The sequence below is a fragment of the Oryctolagus cuniculus genome, chromosome 13, assembly GCF_964237555.1.
Source record: "Oryctolagus cuniculus chromosome 13, mOryCun1.1, whole genome shotgun sequence".
NCBI classification, from domain to species: Eukaryota; Metazoa; Chordata; class Mammalia; order Lagomorpha; family Leporidae; genus Oryctolagus; species Oryctolagus cuniculus.
The window spans coordinates 18967561-18988619 of NC_091444.1; the positions used below are offsets into that span (position 1 = coordinate 18967561).

General features: G+C 62.2%; 1 protein-coding gene and 1 long non-coding RNA gene across 8 annotated transcripts in view; one reads left to right on the forward strand and one right to left on the reverse strand.

Moving 5' to 3' along the window:
- The window catches only part of LOC108178222 (plasma membrane calcium-transporting ATPase 4), a 35797-nt gene extending 15554 nt beyond the window's left edge, over window positions 1–20243 (reverse strand). For 5 of the 7 annotated variants that reach the window (XR_007909856.2, XM_051821136.2, XM_070055115.1 and 2 more), the window contains exons 1-12: window positions 20043–20243; window positions 11408–11604; window positions 10610–10867; window positions 10101–10226; window positions 9748–9870; window positions 8892–8927; window positions 7117–7358; window positions 5794–6025; window positions 5072–5251; window positions 4362–4449; window positions 3750–3856; window positions 307–416 (exon numbers count right to left, since the gene is read on the reverse strand). Coding sequence is in view for 4 of the 7 variants with exons in the window: in XM_051821136.2 (XP_051677096.2) it covers window positions 307–416; window positions 3750–3856; window positions 4362–4449; window positions 5072–5251; window positions 5794–6025; window positions 7117–7358; window positions 8892–8927; window positions 9748–9771 (1019 nt within the window). In the remaining 3 variants the exon portion in view is untranslated. The other 2 variants (XR_011381349.1, XR_011381350.1) reach the window with 2 other exon arrangements.
- Window positions 11548–13928, forward strand: LOC138844922 (uncharacterized). The gene is made up of 2 exons (XR_011381351.1): window positions 11548–12773; window positions 13707–13928. It is a non-coding gene; the product is annotated as an uncharacterized lncRNA (long non-coding RNA).
- Window positions 20244–21059: the final 816 nt, after the last annotated feature.

Below are 21059 nucleotides of genomic sequence, written 5' to 3' on the forward strand. Positions count from 1 at the left end.
GGTGTGGGGCTGGCACCATGGCGCAGTGGGTTAAGGCCCCTGCAGTGCTGGCATCCCATTTGGGGGCCGGCTTGGGTCCTGACCTCTCCGCTTCTAATCTAGCTCCCTGCTGATGCGTCTGGGAAAGCAGCAGAGGACGGCCCAAGTCCTTGGGCCTTTGCACCCACGTGGGAGATCTGGAAGAAGCTCCTGGCTCTTGGCTTCAGATCGGCTCAGCTCTGGCCATTGCAGCCACTGGGGAGCGAACCAGCAGATAGATGAAAGACCTCTCTCTCTGTCTCAACCCAGGACCGGCAAGGGACTCACGCTTCTTCCGTTTGTTCCAGGTGCACAGGATGCAGGAAGCCGTGATGACCAGCAGGAGAGCGAGGAGCGTCGCGAACCCAAAAATGATGCCGCTGCTCTGGTCCTGACCTCTACAAGGAAAACCGCAGCGCGCTCCAGCCACGGTGGGCCGGGGCGGGGTGGAAGGGAAGCCGAGGTGTGTGCTGGGAGAGGCCCTCTCTGAGCAGCAACTCACAGAGGAGAGATGCCCAAAGGACAAGGGAGCTGTCCCTCTTGGACGCCTGCCTGGGGGGTGGGGATTTTGTATTCAACATTACGACAACCTTATCTCTCTGTCTCTTTCTGTGGCCTGAGCAACCTGAGATTTTGAGTCAGAAAGGAAAAGTAGGGGCGGGTGTGTGTCACAGCGTGTTGAGCCACAGCTTGGGACGACTGCATCCTGTACCCGGGTGCGGGTTCAAGTCCCAGCTCCTCTGCTTCCGATCCAGCTCCCTGCTAACGTGCACCCTGAGAGGCAGCAGGGGATGGCCCAAGTACTTGGGCCCCTGCCACCCACATGGAGTTCCAGGCTCCTGGCTTCAGTCCTGGCATTTGAGGGATCACACAGCAGATGGAAGATCTGTTTCTCTCTGTCTCTCACGATAAAACAAGAGGAGAAGGACCTGTCCCGGATGACACAGGTAGGACTGAGCAGGGGCGGAGGTGGCTCTAGGTCTGTTGGATCCACAGATCACGCTCTCTCCATTCTAGCACACCCCTCTCCAAGCTCACAGAGTGGAATCGGCCCGCCCCCTGCTCCTGGGCTTCCTGGCTTGCTCAGAGGAGAGGCTCACTTAGCTCACAGCAGGGAGTGGCGCTGGGACAGAGGCCAGCTTGCAGGAACTCCAGTAACCCCCACAGCACTAACTGGTGGAGCTGGTCTCCAAGCAACACTCAACTGCTGCGTGGAATTTGACCAAGGCAACCTGTCTACCCTGTGACTCCTGCGGCAGGGCGGGAGACACTGCTGGGCTTTGCAAGGGTGCGGAAGCGCGTCCAGCCGATCATAGCCCCAGGTGGCTGCACATATGGTACCCAGAAGCAGCCCGGGGAAGTGGCAGCAGGAATCAGCAGCTGACCTGCTGGCCCCAGACCCTCGAAGCCCGCCGTCTGCCAGGGAAGCTTTGTGTTCTAGGCTTGTATTCCTGCTTTCTGCTGGATGGTTCCTCCAAGCTGCCTAACAGAACTCCGGCTGTCCCACAAGGCGGCTCCGCGCTGGTGCGCACCGTCATCCAGCGGCCGGCTTGAAAAGCTTGGCCTCTGTTTTGCTTCCATGTGCCACTTCCAGTCCACCAGCAGGTTCTGTCTGCCCCAGCCTGGGCGTCTGTCCTAAGCCCAACCCTCTCTTCCTCTTCCGCTGCTGACCCCGCTGACCTATGCGCCCACCTCCCCAGTGGGTCTCTGCTTCCACACCCGGCTCCAGGGTGTGATGCTATACACATGGGCTGGGATGATGGTTCTAAAGAGCCAATCAGACTGTGTCCCTCTCCGCTTGGAGCCCTCCGTGGCTTCTCGTCACACTCAGACTCAAGCTGGGGGTCCACCCAGGGAGGGCTCCCCCAGAGCTGGACTTGGCCCACCAGCACTGCTTGCTGTCCCCGCCCATGCCTCAGCCTGCCTCGCCCTCCCCGCTGTCCCTCACCTCCTTCAGGTTTCTTCTGCAGTGCCACCTCCGCAGACAGGGCTTCCCTGGCCACACCCTGTCACCCCCAGTCCCTTTGTCCTGCTCTGCTGTGTTCACAGAGCTTCCGGCTGACTGCCATCCTAGTGAGCGGTCTCTACTGGTCTGGGCATCAGCCTCCATTCCTACCTGTCTGTAAGCTTCCTGTTCACCTAGTGCCTTCCAGGCTGCCTGGTAGGGATCCCTGGCAGGGATCTGGATCAGAAGTGGAGCAGCTGGGACTCCAACCAAGCCCTTATTGGGTGCTAGCATCGCAGGCGGTGGTTGTACCCACTGTGCCACAGTGCCGGCCCCTGCAGTAAATCTTAACCACGAGAACAACCATATGCTGAGTCCTAATGAGTACATGAATACAAGAGTGGTCTTTGGGACGCTCGACACAGGATTCCACAGGATTGGTGGTTTTCAACTTTTGAGTGCATCAGAATCAACGAGAGGGCTTTTATAGACACATATTTCTGGGGCCAGGGTTGTGGCACAGCACACTAAGCCACTGCCTGCAATGCTGGTGGTTCGAGTCCCGGCTGCTCCACTTCCAATCCAGCTCCCTGCTAATGCGCCTGGGAAGGCAGCAGGAAATGGCCCAAACACTTGGATCCCTGCCACACACGTGGGAGAAAAGGATGGAGATCCTGGCTCCCGGCTTCAGCCCGGCCCGGACCTGGCTGTTGCGGCCACTGCGGGGGAGAACCAGCAGATGGAAGCTGTGGACTGAGACGCGAGTGATGTACCCACCGCTGCAGTGCATGGATCTTTACTGGATTGTGATTTGGACAAATAAACTACAAAACAACACTTAGGAGCCAGCTGGGGCAACGCGAGCAGACTGGCCACGTGACAGAAAGGGTCAGTCTTGCTAGGCAATAATGGCGTTATCTTTCCTTTAGACACATTTTACGGACACACACTTATCATGAAGGGACATGGTCTGGAATTTTTATGGATCAAATGACACTGATGTCTTGGCTTGGCTTCAAAATAGTAAGTAAGCTGGGAGCAGGCTGCTGGCCTCGGAGCTGCGCCGGCCGGTCCCCCAGCAGAGCACCTCTGGCTCCCGAGTCCAGCTTCCTGCAAAGCAGACCCTGGAAGGCTCGACCGCCTGGCTGCTGCCACCTGTGTGGGAGACCTAAACGGGGCTCCTAGGGCCCAGCTGTGGCCTCGTCCAGCCCTTGTTGGTGCAGGCATCTGAGAGTGAACCAGAGGACAGGTTTTCTCACTCTCAAAGTAAATACACAACAACAACAACAATAATAATAAAAACCTCAGGTGTGGACAGTGGAAGTGGGTGGGACTGGCCACGTGTGGATCGTTGAAGCTGCCAGACAGACATGGAGGTACGCTAGCCAACTCTGCTTTTCGGCGCACGCTCACACAGAACACGGCTGTAGCCTGGGCACGCGGCTCACGCTCACACGGAACACAGCGGCAGCCCGGGCACACGGCGCATGCTCACACGGAACATGGCCTTTCTATAGTCTGCCCAGGCGGACATCACCATGTTTCAGTTGCTCTTGCTGTCCCGGGTCACGATCCTCCGTGACTTCCCTGCCTGTGCCTGATCCGTCAAGCCCGGCGGGTCTCCCGTCACACGTGTTAGCAGGGGCCAGGTAGGTGGGTGGGAGAGACGTAGTCAGGGGAAGGAGCACACAGAGGAACAGGAAGCAGCTGGCCACCGGAAGCGTGTCCCGGCCTCCCGACGGGGACGGCGGCTTCCCATGGGACAGGGACACCGTGCTGACCTTACCATGGCAAAACCAACGTCTGCCTTCTTGAGGGCCGGCCCATCATTTGTGCCATCACCGGTGACAGCCACCACCTGCCGCTGGTCCCCAACGGTGCTGTCAATGATGCCTGAAAAGCACAGACACGCGCCCCGGTGAGCTCGAGGCTGCCTGGCGGCTTCCGCCCGGCACTGCCTCCCCGCCCCCGCCCCCGCACGCCCCTCTCCATCCTCTCTCCCTTCCCCCTGCTGCAAGGAACCTCCCAGGGCCCTCAGCTGCGGCTGGCTGGCGCCGCCGGCTGGGAAAGGCTGTCCTGTGCCGAGGAGAACAACACGGGGAGGATTTGAAGGCAGACAGCTGGGAGTCGCCTGCACCACTCTCCCCCACGAGTGGGCAGGCCGGGAGGGGTCCTGTCTCCTCGGCCTCACACGTCCCTTGTTGTATCCCAGAAGCGTGGCCCTGCCCTGACCCGTTCCCAGGACTACCGGCAAACAAGACGTGAGAAGGCTTCAAAAACCCAACACAGCCGCAGGATCTGGCCACCCAGGGCTCGGCTGCTTGCTCTCCCCATCCGCCTGGTGCTCTCGGGACAGGAGACAGCCCCCTCCTGCCTGTGGCCGCCGGCACCAGCTCACCTTTCACCAGCGTGTGCTTGTCTGTGGGCGAGGACCGGGCCAGGACCCGAAGCTTGGGCCAGATCTTGTCCAGCTTCTCTTGTTCTACCTGCCAACGCCAGACACACCGTGGCTCAGCCAAACACGCAAAGCCACCTGGGAAGATCTGTCTGTGCCACACACGCCGAGCTCTGAGAGATCTGGGGCAGACAGGGAGCGCTTCTCCCGGCCCTGGAGGAGGTGACGCCAACTTAGTCTCCAAGGACAGAGCTATGGATGGCGGCCGCCGGGGTCAGCTGCTGGCTCCGGTGGCTACAGTGGTGCTTCGTGGTCTTAGGTTTGATTTCTACGTAGACCAGGAAGCTTTGTTCTGCTCCACACCTGGGCCACGGCCTCTCACAGCCTGAGCCACTGGGGACCACACGGCAGGGGCGACGGAAGAAGCCAAAAGACACAAAAAGTTGGCTTGTGAGCGATGCCAACAAGAAGGAAGACAATGGCCTGTTTTGCCAAGTGAGTGGCTCTGGGAGAGAGGGACGCTGGACGTGAGTTTAGAATCTGGCCGCCTTCTCCCAGTGCCCCTGATGCCTCAGGCTGGTGCCTCCCACCCAGGACCCACCTCGAGTCCAGCCTTCGCCCCCAGGGAGGCCTAGGTGCCTCCCACCCAGGACCCACCTCCAGCCCAGCCTTTGCCCCCAGGGAGGCCCAGGTGCCTCCCACCCAGGACCCACCTCTCCCTTTTCGTTGCGAATGAATCGGTTTAATTCTTTGCCTTCTAAGCACAGGAAGTCATCGCCAGGTGTCAGGATGCCACATTTGGTGGCGATGGCTCGGGCTGTGTTGACATTGTCCCTGGTCACCATTCTGACAGTGATGCCAGCTCGCTTGCATTTGGCGATAGCTTCTGGGACCTGTGGGGGAGTGAGGAAAGGAGAGGTGGAGGTGGCAGCAGTGGCCTCTGGTGCCTCCAGTGTGGACAGCAGAGAGGCCACTGACAAGCACTGCCCCGGGCATGGGCTAGGTGTGGGCACTGCTACATCTGGGGTTTCCTCACTTCCGTCCACCCGCGACGGTCACATTGGGATGGGCCCTGTTGTGCCAGGAGATGAAGGGCTCCCTAGGAGCCTGGAGAATGCTCAGCGCCCAGGGGATGTGCACCACAGGGGTGTTGGCTGAAAGGCGGTGGCAGAAGTCAAGGCTGGTGTTCCAGTTGATCGCACCAATGGTGTGTCCACTGATAGCTCCACTTCTCCCTGACTTGCACGCCATAAACCCCACGAGTGCTGCCTCCCACCACCCACCACCCCAGAGCAGCTCTGGGGAACTGGAAGCCCCGAAACACCTCCTGTTGTGGGCGAGAGGCAGGTGATCACCCGCATCTTGCTTCCCACTAGGTCACGGCTGGGCCGTGGTGGTCCCCACCACCCTGCCCCAGGCCAGGCCAGCGCCTCACCTCTGGGCGCACGGGGTCCTCGATGCCCACGACGGCAATGCAGGTGAGCTCGGTGAGGACCTCGCTCTCGTTGTCCCAGGAGGGCTCGGCGTCGTCGAAGTCCCGGTAGGCTATGCAGATGGTGCGCAGCCCCTCGCAGGCCATGGGTTCGATGACGCTGCGCACCATGTCGTCGCGGTCCTTGTTCTTGAACGGGACCGCCTCCCCCTTCTTGTCCAGGATCCGATTGCACCTGGGGAGGTGCAGGGTCAGGAGGCGGGGTCCCCCCTCCCACTTCAGGCTGCTGCCATCCCCGCCAGGCGCTCTGGCCGCTCGGCTTTATTCCTAATGACACCGCTTCATGGCCAAAGAGCTCCTCTAGCCGCCACCCTCTTTTGAAGGCGTCCAGGATGCGTGTGCGTGGGGCAGTGCCCGGGGAGCAGGAGCTGTGACTCTCCCACGTCATCTGTGCTCTTGTTTTTTTGTTCAAAGATTTATTTATTTATTTGAAAGGCAGAGTTACAGAGAGGCAGTGGTGGGGTGGGGGCAGTTTGTGGGGGTGGAGAGGAAGCCTTCCATCTGCTGGTTCACTCCCTAAATGGCCACAATGGCCGGTGCTGTGGTGTAGCGGGTAAAGCTGCTGCCTTCAGTGCCAGCATCCCATACAGGCACTGGTTTGAGTCCCAGCTGTTCCTCTTCCGGTCCAGCTCTCTGCTGTGTGAAAAGCAGTGGAAGATGGGCCCAGGTGCTTGGGCCCCTACACCTGCGTGGGAGACCCAGAAGAAGCTCCTGGTTCCTGGCTTCAGATTGGCCCAGCTCTGGCTGTTGAGGCTATTTAGGGAGTGAACCAGCGGATGGAAGACCTCTCTGTCTCTCTGCCTCTGTAACTTTGCCTTCCAAATAAATAAATAAATCCTAAAAACAAAACAAAACAAAAGCACGCAACTTTCCTTCATCAGAATCGCGGACGGGTGTGACGGGGAATGATTTCCACCACGGGCCGTGTGCACGGCACCTCACCGGCACGGCTGGCGTCATTTCGGGAGAGCGTTCCTCTCCCTGGGTTCGGATGGCGAGCTGGAGGCTTCGCTGTCTAGGGTGCATCCTGGCCGTGCCACTGTTGGCTGTCATCACCCTGAGCAAGCTGAACTCCCCTGGGCCTGGCTTCTCCCCTGCACAGAACAGGTCAGAACTGGCCCTGACCTCACTGGGGTGAGGACTGAAGGCAACAGGCCACGCAGAGTGTGGGAAAGCAACGGCTGGCCGAGTAAATGCCAGCAGGCTCGCGGGGCCGTGCGGGGCCCGTGCGGGGCCGGGGGAGGGGAGGCAGGGGGCGGCGCTCACCTGCGCAGCATGATCTCCGAGGCGCCTTTGCTGTACATGCGGAAGCCGCCGGCGGGCTTCCGGACGACCGTGCTCATGGACTTGCGCACCGAGTTGAAGGTGTACACCTTGTAGAGCTGCTCCTCGGGCACCTCGTTGCGCACCGCCTGGTAGTCCTGCTTCAGATCTGCGACAAAGCCCAGCAGAGCACACTCGGTCTTGTTGCCCACCTGCCGCGGCAGGCCTCCCTCCTTCTCCGGAGGCTGAGGGAGAGAGAACACACAGGGCACCGTTGAAGACGCCGCCGGCCGGGGCTGGAGCACCAGGCAGGGGAAGACCTCCCCTGCAAATCTTGCCCGATCACACCCGGAGTGTGGGGGCGAGGAGTGTGGGGGCGAGGAGTGGGGCGGCTGCGGCAGCGAGGCGGGGGGTCCTTGTCCTCGTTGTCGGCCCCCTCCTGGCTGTTGAGTGGCTGGATCTCCAGGGCCACGCCGTCCTGGGTCTTTGCTAGGGCTCACAAACAGGACATGTGAGCGGGCAGGGGAGCAGCACGGAGCAAGGGGCAGGCAGGCAGGAAGGGAACAGCCCCCAGTGTCCTGATGTCTGCTCTGACCACGCCCGGCCTGTGCTGGACACGGAACCTGCCGTCAACCCCCTGTTAGGGCCCGGGGCTGAGCGTCTAAGCACTGGAGCGGGGGTGCTTGAGGGTCCTGGATTTCCTTTCCGGAAGCAGCTTCCTGGCAGCCCCTCGGAGCCCCAGGCCAGGTTGAGTGCAGCAAGGCCATGCATCGCGGCCCTGAGTGCCGATGCCAGTAGCCATCCTGCCTGGAACCCAGGGCTTAACATCTCAGACCCTGGATTATCTTCCAGCTCCTCGTATGAGCAGATGGAGGGGGGAAGGAGGACCCCTCCCTGCCCTGCCTGACCAAGGCCCCCCCGGGCGGTCCGTGTTTTGGGGAAGAGGGAAGTCGCTGGTGTGAGGGGTGTCCCTGGAGTAAGAGAAAGCCGGGACTAAGACGGACGCAGAAATAAACGCACTTTGCTTTTAAAAGAAGAGTAAAGGAAAACCAGCAATGACGGACGGCCGTGTCTGGCCCTGGTTCTCCAATGCAATGCTTTTTATTTCTAAAGACGACGGTGACGTGGGGCACAGAGGAAAGCAACCCCGCCCCTGGCGCTGTGGTCCCTGCGTGGCTCAGCCCGCACTGAGGCCAACCCGCCCGACACGTTGTCAAGCCCACACACACCACGGAGACACGGTGCAAACACGGCGATCGCAATAGAGACACACAGCGGACCAGGAGGAAGACAGCCTGGAGAGAATGCAGAGCGAGGTGGGGGGAGGCTGTAGCCCAGCGCCCCTCAGAGACCAGCAGAGAAGACCCCAGTGAGGAAGCCAGCAAGAGGAGGGTGCAGGGACTGCCCACCCCGACTCCCTCCGCCGGGAGGACCCTGGAAGTCTCCTGACTCCAAAAGGATGGCCCTTGGTGTTTTAAAAAAAAATCCAGCCGAGGGCGATGAAGCAGAGTTAGGCACCCCGGAAAGAGCAGATCCTCCCGGTGCCGGGTGAGACCTCGACGTAAGGCTCCAGGAGCCAACAGCAGAGGGCGCTCTTGCCCCATCTTAGATTGAGCCTGGGCGCCTCCCCACCCCATCTCTGCACCTTCCTCTGGGTGAGGCGTCCAGGCCGCAGCAGCAGGTAACAGGAAGAGGGGAAGGGAGAAGGCGGATGGCCTGAGAGGTCTGGTTTGAGCGTGGACAGGTAGAAATGGCAGATGAGTGTATGGAGAGGTTACCTTTATTGCGATTTTCAGGGACTCCTTGTTTTTTACCTGTTTGAACAAGAAAGAACAAAGTGGGGTGGAGACCCAAAGTGGCCAGGAAGAGATCTGCTGTCCAGCCGGCTGGCCTTGCTCCGAGCCCAGAAAGGCGCCAGCCATGGGGCTGGGGGGAGGGCAGGTCGCAGCCGGGCCTTCGTTTGATCCCCATGGACGCAGAGGCTGTCCTGGAGCCTCGGGACACTGACCAGCAAGGTCACAGCCCAGCCACCTGCTCCGGGAGTGTGCCCGGGCTGAATCGCACCGCCTGGGAAAATGGGGGCGGCACGGTGTTGGGGAGAGGGGTGTGAGTGAGCGGTCTGCGTGGATGGTGGCGGCCCGGGGGGTGGGAGTGGGGGTGCAGGAAGCTTCCTCCTTATCCGTGTGGTGGGTGCAGGAAGACATAGTCTCTCCGGAAAGCAGTGGGCTGCCCTGAGCGGCTCCAGCCAGGGGGCAGAAGTCCCCTCTGCCCGAGAGAACTCTTCCTCCTCCTGCGATTCCTTCCAAGACCGGCCTAACCTCGCGGGGCCTCTGCGTCTGCTCTCCTACTGACAGCCACTGGATCGCCCGGCCCCGCCCCGAGGGAGACAGCGTGGGCAGGAGGACGATGCGGGGGAGTGCTGGGCCCACAGCGCCTGGCCGGCTCACCTGGGCAGGCTCAGGAACCCGTCCCTTCCAGACCCAGCAAAGGCGCCGGGCTCGAGGCCCGACTGCAGCCTGCCCTGGGCGCCCAGCGCCAGGAGCTGGCGTCCATCAGAGCGGGGCTCTTCCTGCCAGGCATCCGTCGAGATGAGCCCCCTCACTCTGAGCCCCCCTCCCCCAGGAGGCCCCTTACCTTTCTTCTTCTCCTCCTCGTCATCCTCACTGGCCCCCAACAGAGTGAAGATGATCCCGGCCTGCGAGTTGACACCCACAGCGGTCACCACCATCCGGCCAGAGCCTTCCATGACGTGGGTCCCTACACGGGAAGGGAGTTGGGCTTCCGGATCCAGCCACGACGTGGCACGAGACACCAACGCCCCCCACGTTAGTAACGCCCACGAGACACTCAGCAGTGTCCAGGGCAGCCCTGACTTAAGGAACAGAGCACGCGCAGGAGGCGGACGGAGGCGACCCTGAGGGCGGGGCACGGGACGGAGCCCGAGGAGGGGGCAGGGTCTGGATCCCGGCCCAAGGCAGGGGCCCTACCTGAGAGCAGCATGGGGTCTTTGTCCAGGGACTTCGGGACATGGTAGGACTCCCCCGTGAGAGAGCTCTCGTCAATCTTCAGGTCATTCCCCTGGATCAAGACTCCGTCGGCCGGCAGCAGGTCACCTGGCGCGCACAGAGGAGCAGTGACGGATCCGGAGGCGAGGGCGGGGGCCGCCCCCAGCACCTCCACGCCCGCTCAGCCCTCCGATCACCAGGGAGCACCCGGGGAGCCCCTCAGAGCCAGCTTCAGCTCTGTGCAGAGCAGGACAAGACCCCCTGCCTGCAGTCGGTGACCCCAGCTCCCGTCGCTCTCCCTATACCTTCCCAGGCCTGAATCTCACAGAGCCGCTCACAACCCCACGACATGGCGCGGGCCTGCCAGTCACCTGCAGAGAATCCATTCCCAGGGAAGCGAGCACATGTGTGTGTGTGTGTGTGTGTGTATGGGGGGGGGGTCTCACCTTTCAGCCACTCCCAAGCCCCCTTGGGCGCGAGTGGGCTCTTACCGTACTTGATCTGGGCGATGTCGCCCACCACGATGTCAGCCACCGGCAGCTGGATGAGCTGGCTGTTGCGGATCACGGAGGACTTCTGCTCCTGCTCGATGCGGCTCTGGAGGCCCCGGAACTGCTTCTCCTTGCTCCAGTCGTTGAAGGCGGTCACCAGCACCACGATGATCACCGAGAACAGGATGGCCGCCCCCTCGATCCAGCCGGCTTCCGCCTCCCCTTCATCCTCCGCGCTTTGTGCAATCTGACCACACACTGCACAGGGGGAGAGAGACAGAGGGTCACCAAGGGGCTGGGGGGGGACTGTGGCACCATCCCCCCACGATGGAATGGCAGGGAGGGGGAGGAAGAAAGCGGAACCCTTAGGCTATCACAGGGCAGTGGGATCGTGGGGTGTCTCATCACCAGGGTAACAATGTTTATCCGGGAGAAGCACAGGACCCAACGGCCAAAAAAAAAAAAAAAATCCCATGCAAATTACAGGCAAGTCACATAGACAGACCTGGTGACTCCCAACACGCTGGGGGCCCCAGGGCTGCTGCCCGGCGTGCCACCAGCTGCCGGGGGCCCTCGGAGAGGCAGGGCCGGGAAGCTGGTGGATGGGGGGACCCTGGACATTCTGGGGGAGGGGGAAAGACCTCCGAGCGGGAGGATGGGTCGGAGAAAGAGCTTCCTGTCTCTGGGCAGCGGGGGTTAAGCTTTAAGCTGCAGCCCCTTAACCACCAACCCCGGGGGGCTCCCTGGTGGTGGGGACGAGAACCCCGGGACCCCGGCAAGGCCACGGGTGGCACTCACGCTCATTTTCTCCGCCGGGCGGGCGATAGAAGGACAGGACCAGGGAGATGATGGCCGCGATCTCCAGGATGATGAGGGTGACGTCTTGAAGGGCTTCCCACACCAACTCTAAGAAGGTCTTGGGCTTTTTGGGGGGATCAGGTTCTGCCCAAACACCTGCCTGTGTTTCTCCAGGTCGGCAGGGTTCCCAGAGAGACCTGCAGAGGAGGAAGGGGAGGGGGGGGACACAGGAGGGGGCAGCTAAAGAATTCTTTTTGACAAAGCGCCTCTTGCTTCCTGGTCTTCCCACCCGGGAGGCCCAGTGAGTGTGGCCAACTTTCCCAATCTGCCCAGGACCGCAGGGTCTAGAACCTTCCAGCTCAGGATGGGCGGAGTGGGGCTGGCTGGCCGCAGGCGCCACTCACACCTCCCGTATCTCAGAGAAGCCAACCCAGGCGTAGGGCTTCTCCGGCTTCTCATCGGGTGCCCTCTGGGCGCCGACCCCAGGAACAGCAACATCGAAACGGTTCTCAGGCTAACATGAGGACGCTGCCCAGGATTTGAACAGGGCCGGCCTCCGTCCACGGGCTTCACGCCGAGGCCATCTGCCCATGGCCGTGGGCAGTGCAGGCGCCGCCGGCCCTCGAGACCCGAGGCGCTCACTCACTGGGGCAGAGGCTCCGAGACCGTCAGCCCTGCAGCTCGGCCACACACAGCCGGGGAGAGGTCCAATGTCCCAGCAAGTCCCAAGCCCTCAGAATGTGCTCAACAGCTACAGAGAAGCACCGCTAAGAGAGGGGAGGCCGCGACCTGTTCAGATACCCCCCAGGCCAGCACTGCGCACACCCTCCCCAGTGACACACACCCCACATCACACACACCACACCACACCAACACACAGCACTTGGGATCTCACTGTATACAATCCCCACCCTGCACACCACGCAGCACACACACGTGGTCCACAACACCCCCACCCCGGCACACATGTCCTAAGAGTTCTCGAGCCCCTCTCCCGGCCCCCCGGGGGGGGGCCTCCTCTCTAAGGGAAGCCCTCACGCAGTGACTAACGCCCACCGGCTCCAGCACGCTGTTTACACAGAGCAGCGAATGAGTCCTGGTTTGGCACTGGGAGCTCTTGGCTGCCCGGCTGATGGGTTCCCCACAGGCAGGGTGGGGCCGCGTGTTTGAGTACAGGTCAGCAGCTGAGCAGGCTTGGTCGGCGGAGGGGATTCGCACACCCTGCTGGGCTTCTCCCAGGCGGCGTGCACCAGGCAACACCAGCAGAGGGCTGGCAGCCCAGGGTGACACAGAGGACCTCACGGCCGGCCCGCTGCGGGGGCGCGAGCACAGAACCAAGGGTGCAACTCGAAGGACAAGGATGTGGGTGAGATCTAAGGCCAGACGAGATTTTGAAAATGGGAAAACAGGAACTCACAGGAATACTGTTGCAGGGCCTACGACGGCCCCCAGGCCCCACCCTAAAAGCAAAAGCCACGGGCAGGGGTCCTGTCTGGGAAGGCAGTCGCGGGGGAGGCCGCCTGGACGCCTTGCTGGGAGAACTCTCACTAGCCAGTGCTGGGGGGGGGGGGGGGACGACACAGGGGCTGGGCAGGGTGAGGGGGCGGAGTCCATGTTCCTCTCCAGGGTGGCCCCCCCTCCCTGGTGCCCGAGTCCTTCACCCTGGCCTGAGTCCCGCAGGGAGGCGCCCCTGCCTCCGCCGCCCTGAGAAGCCAGGTTCCCAGTCGGGAGGGAAAGCAAGGGCCTGGGAAAGGAGAATGGGGCAGGGCCTCAGGGTCCCCAGGCAGGCAGGGGCAGGCCGAGTGGCCCGAGGCCAGGGCCTGGCCACCTCATGCCCCCCAGGGACTGGGCTGGCAAGGCTGTGACGAGTGGCGACTTCTTCCTGAAGCGGACCCCCGTGTGGAGGGAGGGACGCCCTTCCTTCCCTCACACGGCCAGTGGATGATGGTGGGGCAAACCAGGACGGCAGATACTAAAAGACATGCAGTGTCCTCCTCCTCTCTCCCAGCGCTGTGTGCTGTAGGCGGAAGTCCCACCAGCTCTACCTTCAAAGTACAACAAAAGTCCAGCCACCTCCCCTGCCCACTGCTGTCGCTCTGGCCAAATTATGGCAGGCGACTTCTCCTCGCCTCCACTCCACCCTTGTACCCCTGTTATCAACTCGGTGGCCAGAGGAGCTTTGCTAAGATCCAAGGCAGGGGGCCGGTGCTGTGGCGCAGCGGGTTAAAGCCCTGGCCTGAAGCGCCGGCATCCCATATGGGCGCCAGTTCGAGACCTGACTGTTCCATTTTCCATCCAGCTCTCTGCTTTGGCCTGGGAAAGCATGAGAAGATGGCCCAAGTCCTTGGGGCCCTGGCACCTGCGTGGGAGACCCGGAAGAAGCTCCTGGTGTCCGATCGGCATAGTTCTGGCCATTGCAGCCATCTGGGGAGTGAACCAGCGGATAGAAGACCTCTCTCTGTCTCTTTCTCTGTAACTCTGTCTTTCAAATAAATAAAATAAATCTTAAAAAAAAAAAAAAGACCCAAGGCAGGACATGTGACGTGTCCGCTCAGAGCCATGTGGTGGCTTTTACTGGGGGGTGAAACTGGGCACCAGGGACCTTGTGATGCCCTCCCAGCCCCCCGAGAGCCGCCGGGCCCTCAGCCCTGGCCCCCTCCTACTCACCCCTGGCTCACTGCCACGCGGCCAGCTGGCCTTCCTGCTGTTGTGGGAATGCACTGCACAAGCCATCCCTGCGCCGTCCCACGGGCTGGCCTTCCTGCTGTTGTGGGAACGCACCGCACAAGCCATCCCTGTGCCGTCCCACGGGTCTCTGAGCTGCTCCACCCGGCACCCCCAGTCACCCCCATCTTGGCGGTTGCTTCCCCCGACAAGGGCTGTCACCTCGCAGGTGACATGATGTGGTCTCTGGGGGTCTGTCTGAGCCCTCCACGGGGGCAGGCAGCCTGGGTTCCCCGGGCCTACAGCAGTGCCTCCTCCGCCACGCACACGCAGATCGCTGAATGAACGGAGCGAATGAGTAACAAAGTGGAGACTGGGTGCCAGACGCTTCCGGCACACCCGTGCCTCTCGTTCAAGCACCACGAGGGCAGCTGCTCTCAAACCCACTTTACATGGAAGCAAGCCGAGGCCTGGCGAGGCAGTGCCACTCCGCGGGCTAGGGAGCGGCAGTGTCTGTACCCCGGGGAGGTGGCTCGATGCCCACTGGGGGCAGCTGCGCTCAGCTGAGGCTTCGGTCTTATGTGAGCAGCCTGTCCCAGCCGGCTCCAGACCTGCCAGGCTTTGCACTGAGGCTGCTGCCTGCTGGGAGCCGCCCTCCCTCGCCCCACTCCTCACTCCACGGGGCAGGCCCCACACCGCCCCCACTGGACGCATTTGGGGGCAGTCGGTCCTGTCTTCCTGTCTCAGGGGTGGGGGACATCAAGGCGGTCAGATCCAACCTGTAGGCCTGTTTTGGGCTTAAGAGAGAGAACGAAGCGAGACCTTAGGGTCAGCCTCGCCCTTGCCTTGATGCCCCCAGTCACACCCCTGCTTCCTCTCTGCCATGTCTTCTCATCTCTGCTCCACCTTAAGCCGCCCTGCGCTCAGACCGCAGCTGCCTAATTCTTCTGTCAAGTGTCCGCCCAGTTCCCAGCCTGCCCTGCAGCAGGGCAGGGCAGGTGGAGCCCTGGGAATCCTCTCTGCCATGTGGCCTGCACGGGGAAGCCATGTGGGCCTGGGAGCCCGGCCAATCCCCAATTTTGGGCTTTTCCATTCCAATTCTTTCTGCCCCAGGAGGCTCTCCGGCCCGGTCTCAGCAGCTGTCATTTCACACACATGCTTGTCCCGCCCCGGGAATCCCGGAGAGGGGAGAGGGTTTCCCCTCTTAGAAATCCACCAGGAAGACAGGAAGCCTGGCCCCCAGCATGGGAGGGCGCCAGCCCCACCCAGCCCCGGAGGACTCCTGGCTCTGAGAACCCCACGGAACCCCTGCCCGGGAGAGGCAGAGTGTTGGGCGGTGAAGTCACTGCCCCCACCCGAGCCTGGGGGGCCGGGGAGTCACTGCCGGCACAGGGGGCACGAGAGGACATTTGTGTGTGCTGAGAGCCTGCGCAGGACCCAGGGCCTGGGAAGAGGAGTGGGGCCCAGCCCTCGGGGATGGGCCCAGGGCAGGGGGCAGGGGTACCCCTTATCAGCACCGGCTCAGCTCCAGAAAGGGTGGGGCTCGGGCGGGACTTCCCAGCTGTCCCTGCAAGGCAGCAGTTTCTCGGGCTGGGAAGGCGGTCCCCTCTTGGCACACAAGAACGGGCAGGAGAACGCCTTTCCTGTCCTGCCTGAACAACCCCTGAAGCGGGGACGAGGGGAAGGAATTCCTTCAAATCCCTGCGGCATGCAGACAGCTGCTGTTGCTAACCAAGTACTTTCCTCCCAGGCGGTGCAAAGCAGTCTCCCCATTTCAGCGGCTCCAGCTTAACACGCCCACAGCCTGGAGAAGTGCTCCTCTACCCGCCAGACTCCCAGTCCCGAGGGATGGAGCTGCCCGCTCAAGGTCACAGCAGGAGGAGGGGGACTTGGGAGACCAGCCTCCTTTCCTCCTCTGGTCCACAGGGCCCTGTGGGTAGTTCCCTCGGGGTACACCTCCCTGCATCCAGCCCCCTGCTCTCTGCCTTTTCTGAAAACCTCAACTCTGGCACAGGGCAGAGAAAGCTCCCAGCATGCCCTCCTCTCGCCTTCTGCTCTGCCACCTTCTCCCGCAATGCAAGCCTGTGCTACCAGCCAGTGTCACACCACCGGCGCTCACACCTTGGAGCTAAATAAAGAGAGCCAAAGCCCCACTTGCAAGGGTGGATGCACTGTCTGCCCCAGCCATCTTTCTGCCCACCCCCAGCCGCTGGCTCCATGCAAGGCAGCACAGGAAGGCTGAAAACCGAGCCCAGCAAGCGTGGCTGCTGAGCCCCGGGGGACGCAGCAATGGGGGTCCAGGCCCAGTGCGAGGGGAGAACGCAGGGACGCTCTCCCCGTCACGCTGGTTACCCAGAGGCCCGGCTCTCAGAAAGGCCTCTGTGGAGCCTCTGGGGCGGCTGGGCTGGAAAGAGAAGGCCCACAGCTGTCCCTCACGCAGCCCTGGGCCTGTCACTCAAACCAGACAGGGAGGTCCCGGGTGCCGCCTGGAGTTCCCTGCGCAGGGAGGCGAGCCAGGACCAGCGCCCTTCTCAGCCGGGCCGCCTCCCCCACGGCTTCCCCCACCCGACCCCCGCCTAGGCATTCCCTTGATAAGGGCGGGTCCTGCCTTGACCATCCGCACTGCAGTGTGGCTGGGCCCCTTCCAGGCTGTCTGGGCTCAGCTGTCCACCACCACCCCTCCCCACCCCCCAGGACCTCCTTCTGACTGGAACCTCCTTCCCTCCTAACCTGGTGCCCGAGCTGCGGCAGCCAGAGTGACCGCAGAAAGCTCAGCGAGGCGCACGCCCAGGGTGCTGTGAGGATCATTTCTGGTGGAGCGGGGGCGAGAGTTCAAGGTGAGAGGAGGAAAGGTGGATGGGAGCTACGCTGCCACCTGCTGATCCGAAAGCTCCTAAAAACAGATGTTCCAGTGGAGGACAGGGCAGGAAACCTCCAGGAAGGCAGAGGCCCGGCTCCCTGTGCCTCCTGTTCACTCGCCTGCCGGCCCCATCTCCCCTCCTGGTCACTCCATTTCCCCTCATGGTCACCCCATCTCCCCCCACCCCGGCCATCCCATCTCCCCTCCTGGTCACCCCATCTCCCCTCCTGGTCACCCCATCCCCCCTCCTGGTATCCCCATCCCCCCTCCTGGTCGCCCCATCTCCCCCTACTGGTCACCCCATCCTGGCCGTCCCATCTCCCCTCCTGGTCACCCCATCCCCCCTCCTTGTATCCCCATCCCCCCTCCTGGTCGCCCCATCTCCCCCTCCTGGTCGCCCCATCTCCCCCTCCTGGTCACCCCATCTCCCTTCCTGCCCTCCCCATCCCCCCTCCTGGTCATCCCATCTCCCTTCCTGCCCTCCCCATCCCCCCTCCTGGTCACCCCATCTCCCCTCCTGGTCGCCCCATCCCCCCTCCTGGTATCTCCATCCCCCCTCCTGGTCGCCCCATCTCCCCCTACTGGTCACCCCATCCTGGCCGTCCCATCTCCCCTCCTGGTCACCCCATCCCCCCTCCTTGTATCCCCATCCCCCCTCCTGGTCGCCCCATCTCCCCCTCCTGGTCGCCCCATCTCCCCCTCCTGGTCACCCCATCTCCCTTCCTGCCCTCCCCATCCCCCCTCCTGGTCACCCCATCTCCCTTCCTGCCCTCCCCATCCCCCCTCCTGGTCACCCCATCTCCCCTCCTGGTCGCCCCATCCCCCCTCCTGGTATCCCCATCCCCCCTCCTGGTCACCCCATCCCCCCTCCTGGTCGCCCCATCTCCCCCTACTGGTCACCCCATCCTGGCCGTCCCATCTCCCCTCCTGGTCACCCCATCCCCCCTCCTGGTATCCCCATCTCCCCTCCTGGTCGCCCCATCCCCCCTCCTGGTCGCCCCATCTCCCCTCCTGGTCGCCCCATCCCCCCTCCTGGTCACCCCATCTCCCCTCCTGGCCGCTTCTGTAGCGAGAGAGGCTCCCATCACCAGAAGGGGTGGCTTCCACATGAGGGACTGACACCGGGACCAGGAAGGAAAGCATTAGCTATGCCTGCCACACTGTGTGCCCAGTGCTAAGAGGAAGCAGCCCTGCCTGCTGGCCTTCGGGATCGGAAGTTCCCTGGCAGGCAGGAAGCGACCCGAGGCGGCTACAGGAAAGGAGCTGGAAAACTGGAAACGCGGAGGGCAGGCCGGCTCCCGCCGTTAGGAGCTCCCCAGCCTGCAGCTGAGTTCTGCTCGGGGCGAGAACCGCGAGACCGGGTACGGAGAGGGGAAGGCTCTGCTGAGATCCTGACGGGCGTTTGTCAAGTGCTGGGGCTCGGTCTCCGGGAAAACAGATTCCCTCCGAGGCCGCTTACACTACACAAGTGACCAAACAGAACAATCAGGCTGATGAGAAGCGGGCCATGCCTGAAAGACGGGCATCAGAGAGAGAGAAGGCGGGGACCGAGCCACACTACAGCAAGCCACCATTTGCCGTCTTCACCAAGTCTGTTTGTCCCCGAGAAGGACAGTGGGAGACAGACGGGGATGAGGTCCACACGCAGCCGCTTTGCAGACGTTAACGGCAGACTGTACCCCATAGGCGCGCGAGTTCTGGGGAATGTCTGCAGACACACACGCCCTGCTTTCCTGAGACATCTAATGAACGGGACACTTCTTCTAAGCGCAGGCACCGGACGCACTCCGGGTGACTTGGTTCCGGTAACTCCGCGAGCTTGGCATCACCAACACTATTTTAGAGGGAGAAGCTACCCGGTAAATTCTGGAGTTGGCATTTGAGTGCAAAGCCTAGGAGACAGAAAACTGAATTCTAGAAGTAGACTACACAGGGATGCTCCCTTAGGTAGGGAAGAAAGACAAAGACACGGGCATTGTACAGACAGGGAGGGAACAGTAATTCTTTTTCATCCTGAAGAGGCTAGGCTCCAAGGAAGGCTCAGAAGCAGGAGCCGGCGAGAGGCTGCAGGTCTCGAAGGGCAGGGTCTCCGCTGCCTCTCGCTTGCCAAGCAAGACTGCACGCAGGTGCCGGAATCAGCGGAAGTGAGAGAGGAGAACTTTCCTCTCATTCTCCCTACGTGTGCATAAGGCGAAATTTGGTAATGCCGTGGTGTACCTGGCAGCTGGGCTGAGCCAGGCAGGCATGGGGCTGGACGTCTCATCCTCTGCTGTGATTAGATTAAGGAGAGCTGTAGTAAGAGTGCCTCAGGCGTGGCTGGAAAAAACCCTTCCGTGGCCAGTTATTTCTGCCCCGCCCCAGGCCGCGGCTCCTTCCGAGCGCGGGTGCGCGGGCAGGCGGTTGCTCGCGTGGCGCGTGGCTCGGGTGGCGGCGGCGGCTGGTTCAAGCGCGGGTGCTGCAGCGGGAAGGCGAGGAAGCAGCAGCCCGCAGTGCCTGTATCGCCCCGCGCGCGGCGGGCAGCGGCCCAGGGGACGCGTGGCAGCGCTTGGTCTCGCGGCGGCCCAGCCGTTGGCGGCGAGCGCGTCTGCGCCTGCGCGGAATAAAAAACAAACAAACAAACAAACCACCCATAATTCCCTGAAAGCAAACACCGAGTGTCCGGAGATGCGGCGGGCACCACTACGCGCCCACCCTGGGCGTCAAGGGACTTACTCGTGCCCTCCCCCTCCCCCCCCCGCCCCCATCACCCTCCAAGACCGTGAGGGTAAGAATTCCACCTAAAACTGCTGTACCCAGCGACTGGCGCAGAACAGGAACCTGATGCCTTACTAATGAACCACAACCATCGGTAAGGTAAACCCGCCTCCTTCCTGCACACGGACACGGAACGGCGAGACGAGAGACCTTCGGAGAGCGCCACAGCGCCTCAGCTCCGCGCGTGGGAGCACAGGGGCCCCTCCAGGCCGCACAGCCTTCCAGCACTTCAGACACCATGCTTTGCCCACCAGACCGGCCGGGCCTGCAGACGTGCGTCCCCTCTGGGAGCCGGGAACACGTCCCACGGACGCCGCCCTCCCCGCCCTCCTCCAGCCCAGCCTGCCCGGCCTCTACCTTCCACGGGGGAGGTTCTCAGGCGACTGCAGAGGTTCTGCACGCCTCCGTACTGCACGTTGACCTGCGTCACCGCATCGCTCGAACGCTGCTCCATGAGCTTCCTCAGGTCCATGAGTGTGCAGCCAAAGTCCCCTTCGTGACTCTCGGCCACCGAGTTGGCCGGCAAGGCGTGTTCTGATGGGTTCGTCATTTTGCCGGCTGTTACCACGCCCCTCTACCAGACCGGAAGCGGGGTTCCCTTTAACTGTTGGGCGTCTCCTGTCCCCCTGTTCCCGCTTCTTCCTCCTTCTTGCTTCTCTGGGGGCCCCGTCGGGAAACAGACCAACTCTATCTTGTGCAACACGCTTCAGAGGAGCCACGCCAAGTCCAGATCTTCTCTTCTGTGTGAGGCTGGCAGTTGAGAGGAGGAAGAAGGTGGGGGAACGGAGTAGAAGCCGGACGTCGTGTCACAATGATTGGGGTCCCCAGGTGGAGATGGAGTGGTTGACCAGGGTAGGTAGGTTCCTAGCTTAGACTGACTTGCCCAGATGGAGGTACAAACAGGATGTGCACGTTACCATGGAGGCCACCTTAGCAACACCCAGCAACTGCGGTGGTAGAGTGGCAGCAGGAGGAGGAGGACGATGAGGAGGGCTCCCTGGATACCGAGGACGACTGGGTCTCTGGAATCAAGATTCAAAGGGGGACAAAAAGAAACGATCAGAGCGGCCACAGGGACCCAGCAACTGCACAGGCAGAAGGCAGCCACGCCGGGACGAGGGCTGCGGTGACAGTTGGTGTCTGAGCTGGACTGATAGCTGGGGCCCAGCTGAGTCACCTGACTCACGGGAGGCCCTCTCCTCCCTGGGAGACCCCAGCAGCCGGGAAATTCCAAGGCCTGTAAGTTATTTCAGACACCCAGCCTCCACGGCTCCCAAACCAAGCAACGCAAATTCCACAAGGCCACAGCTCTGTGCTCTCCCTGTGGACTGGAGAGACCTGTCCCAGGAAGCTTTAGTCTGATCTTACCTGTAA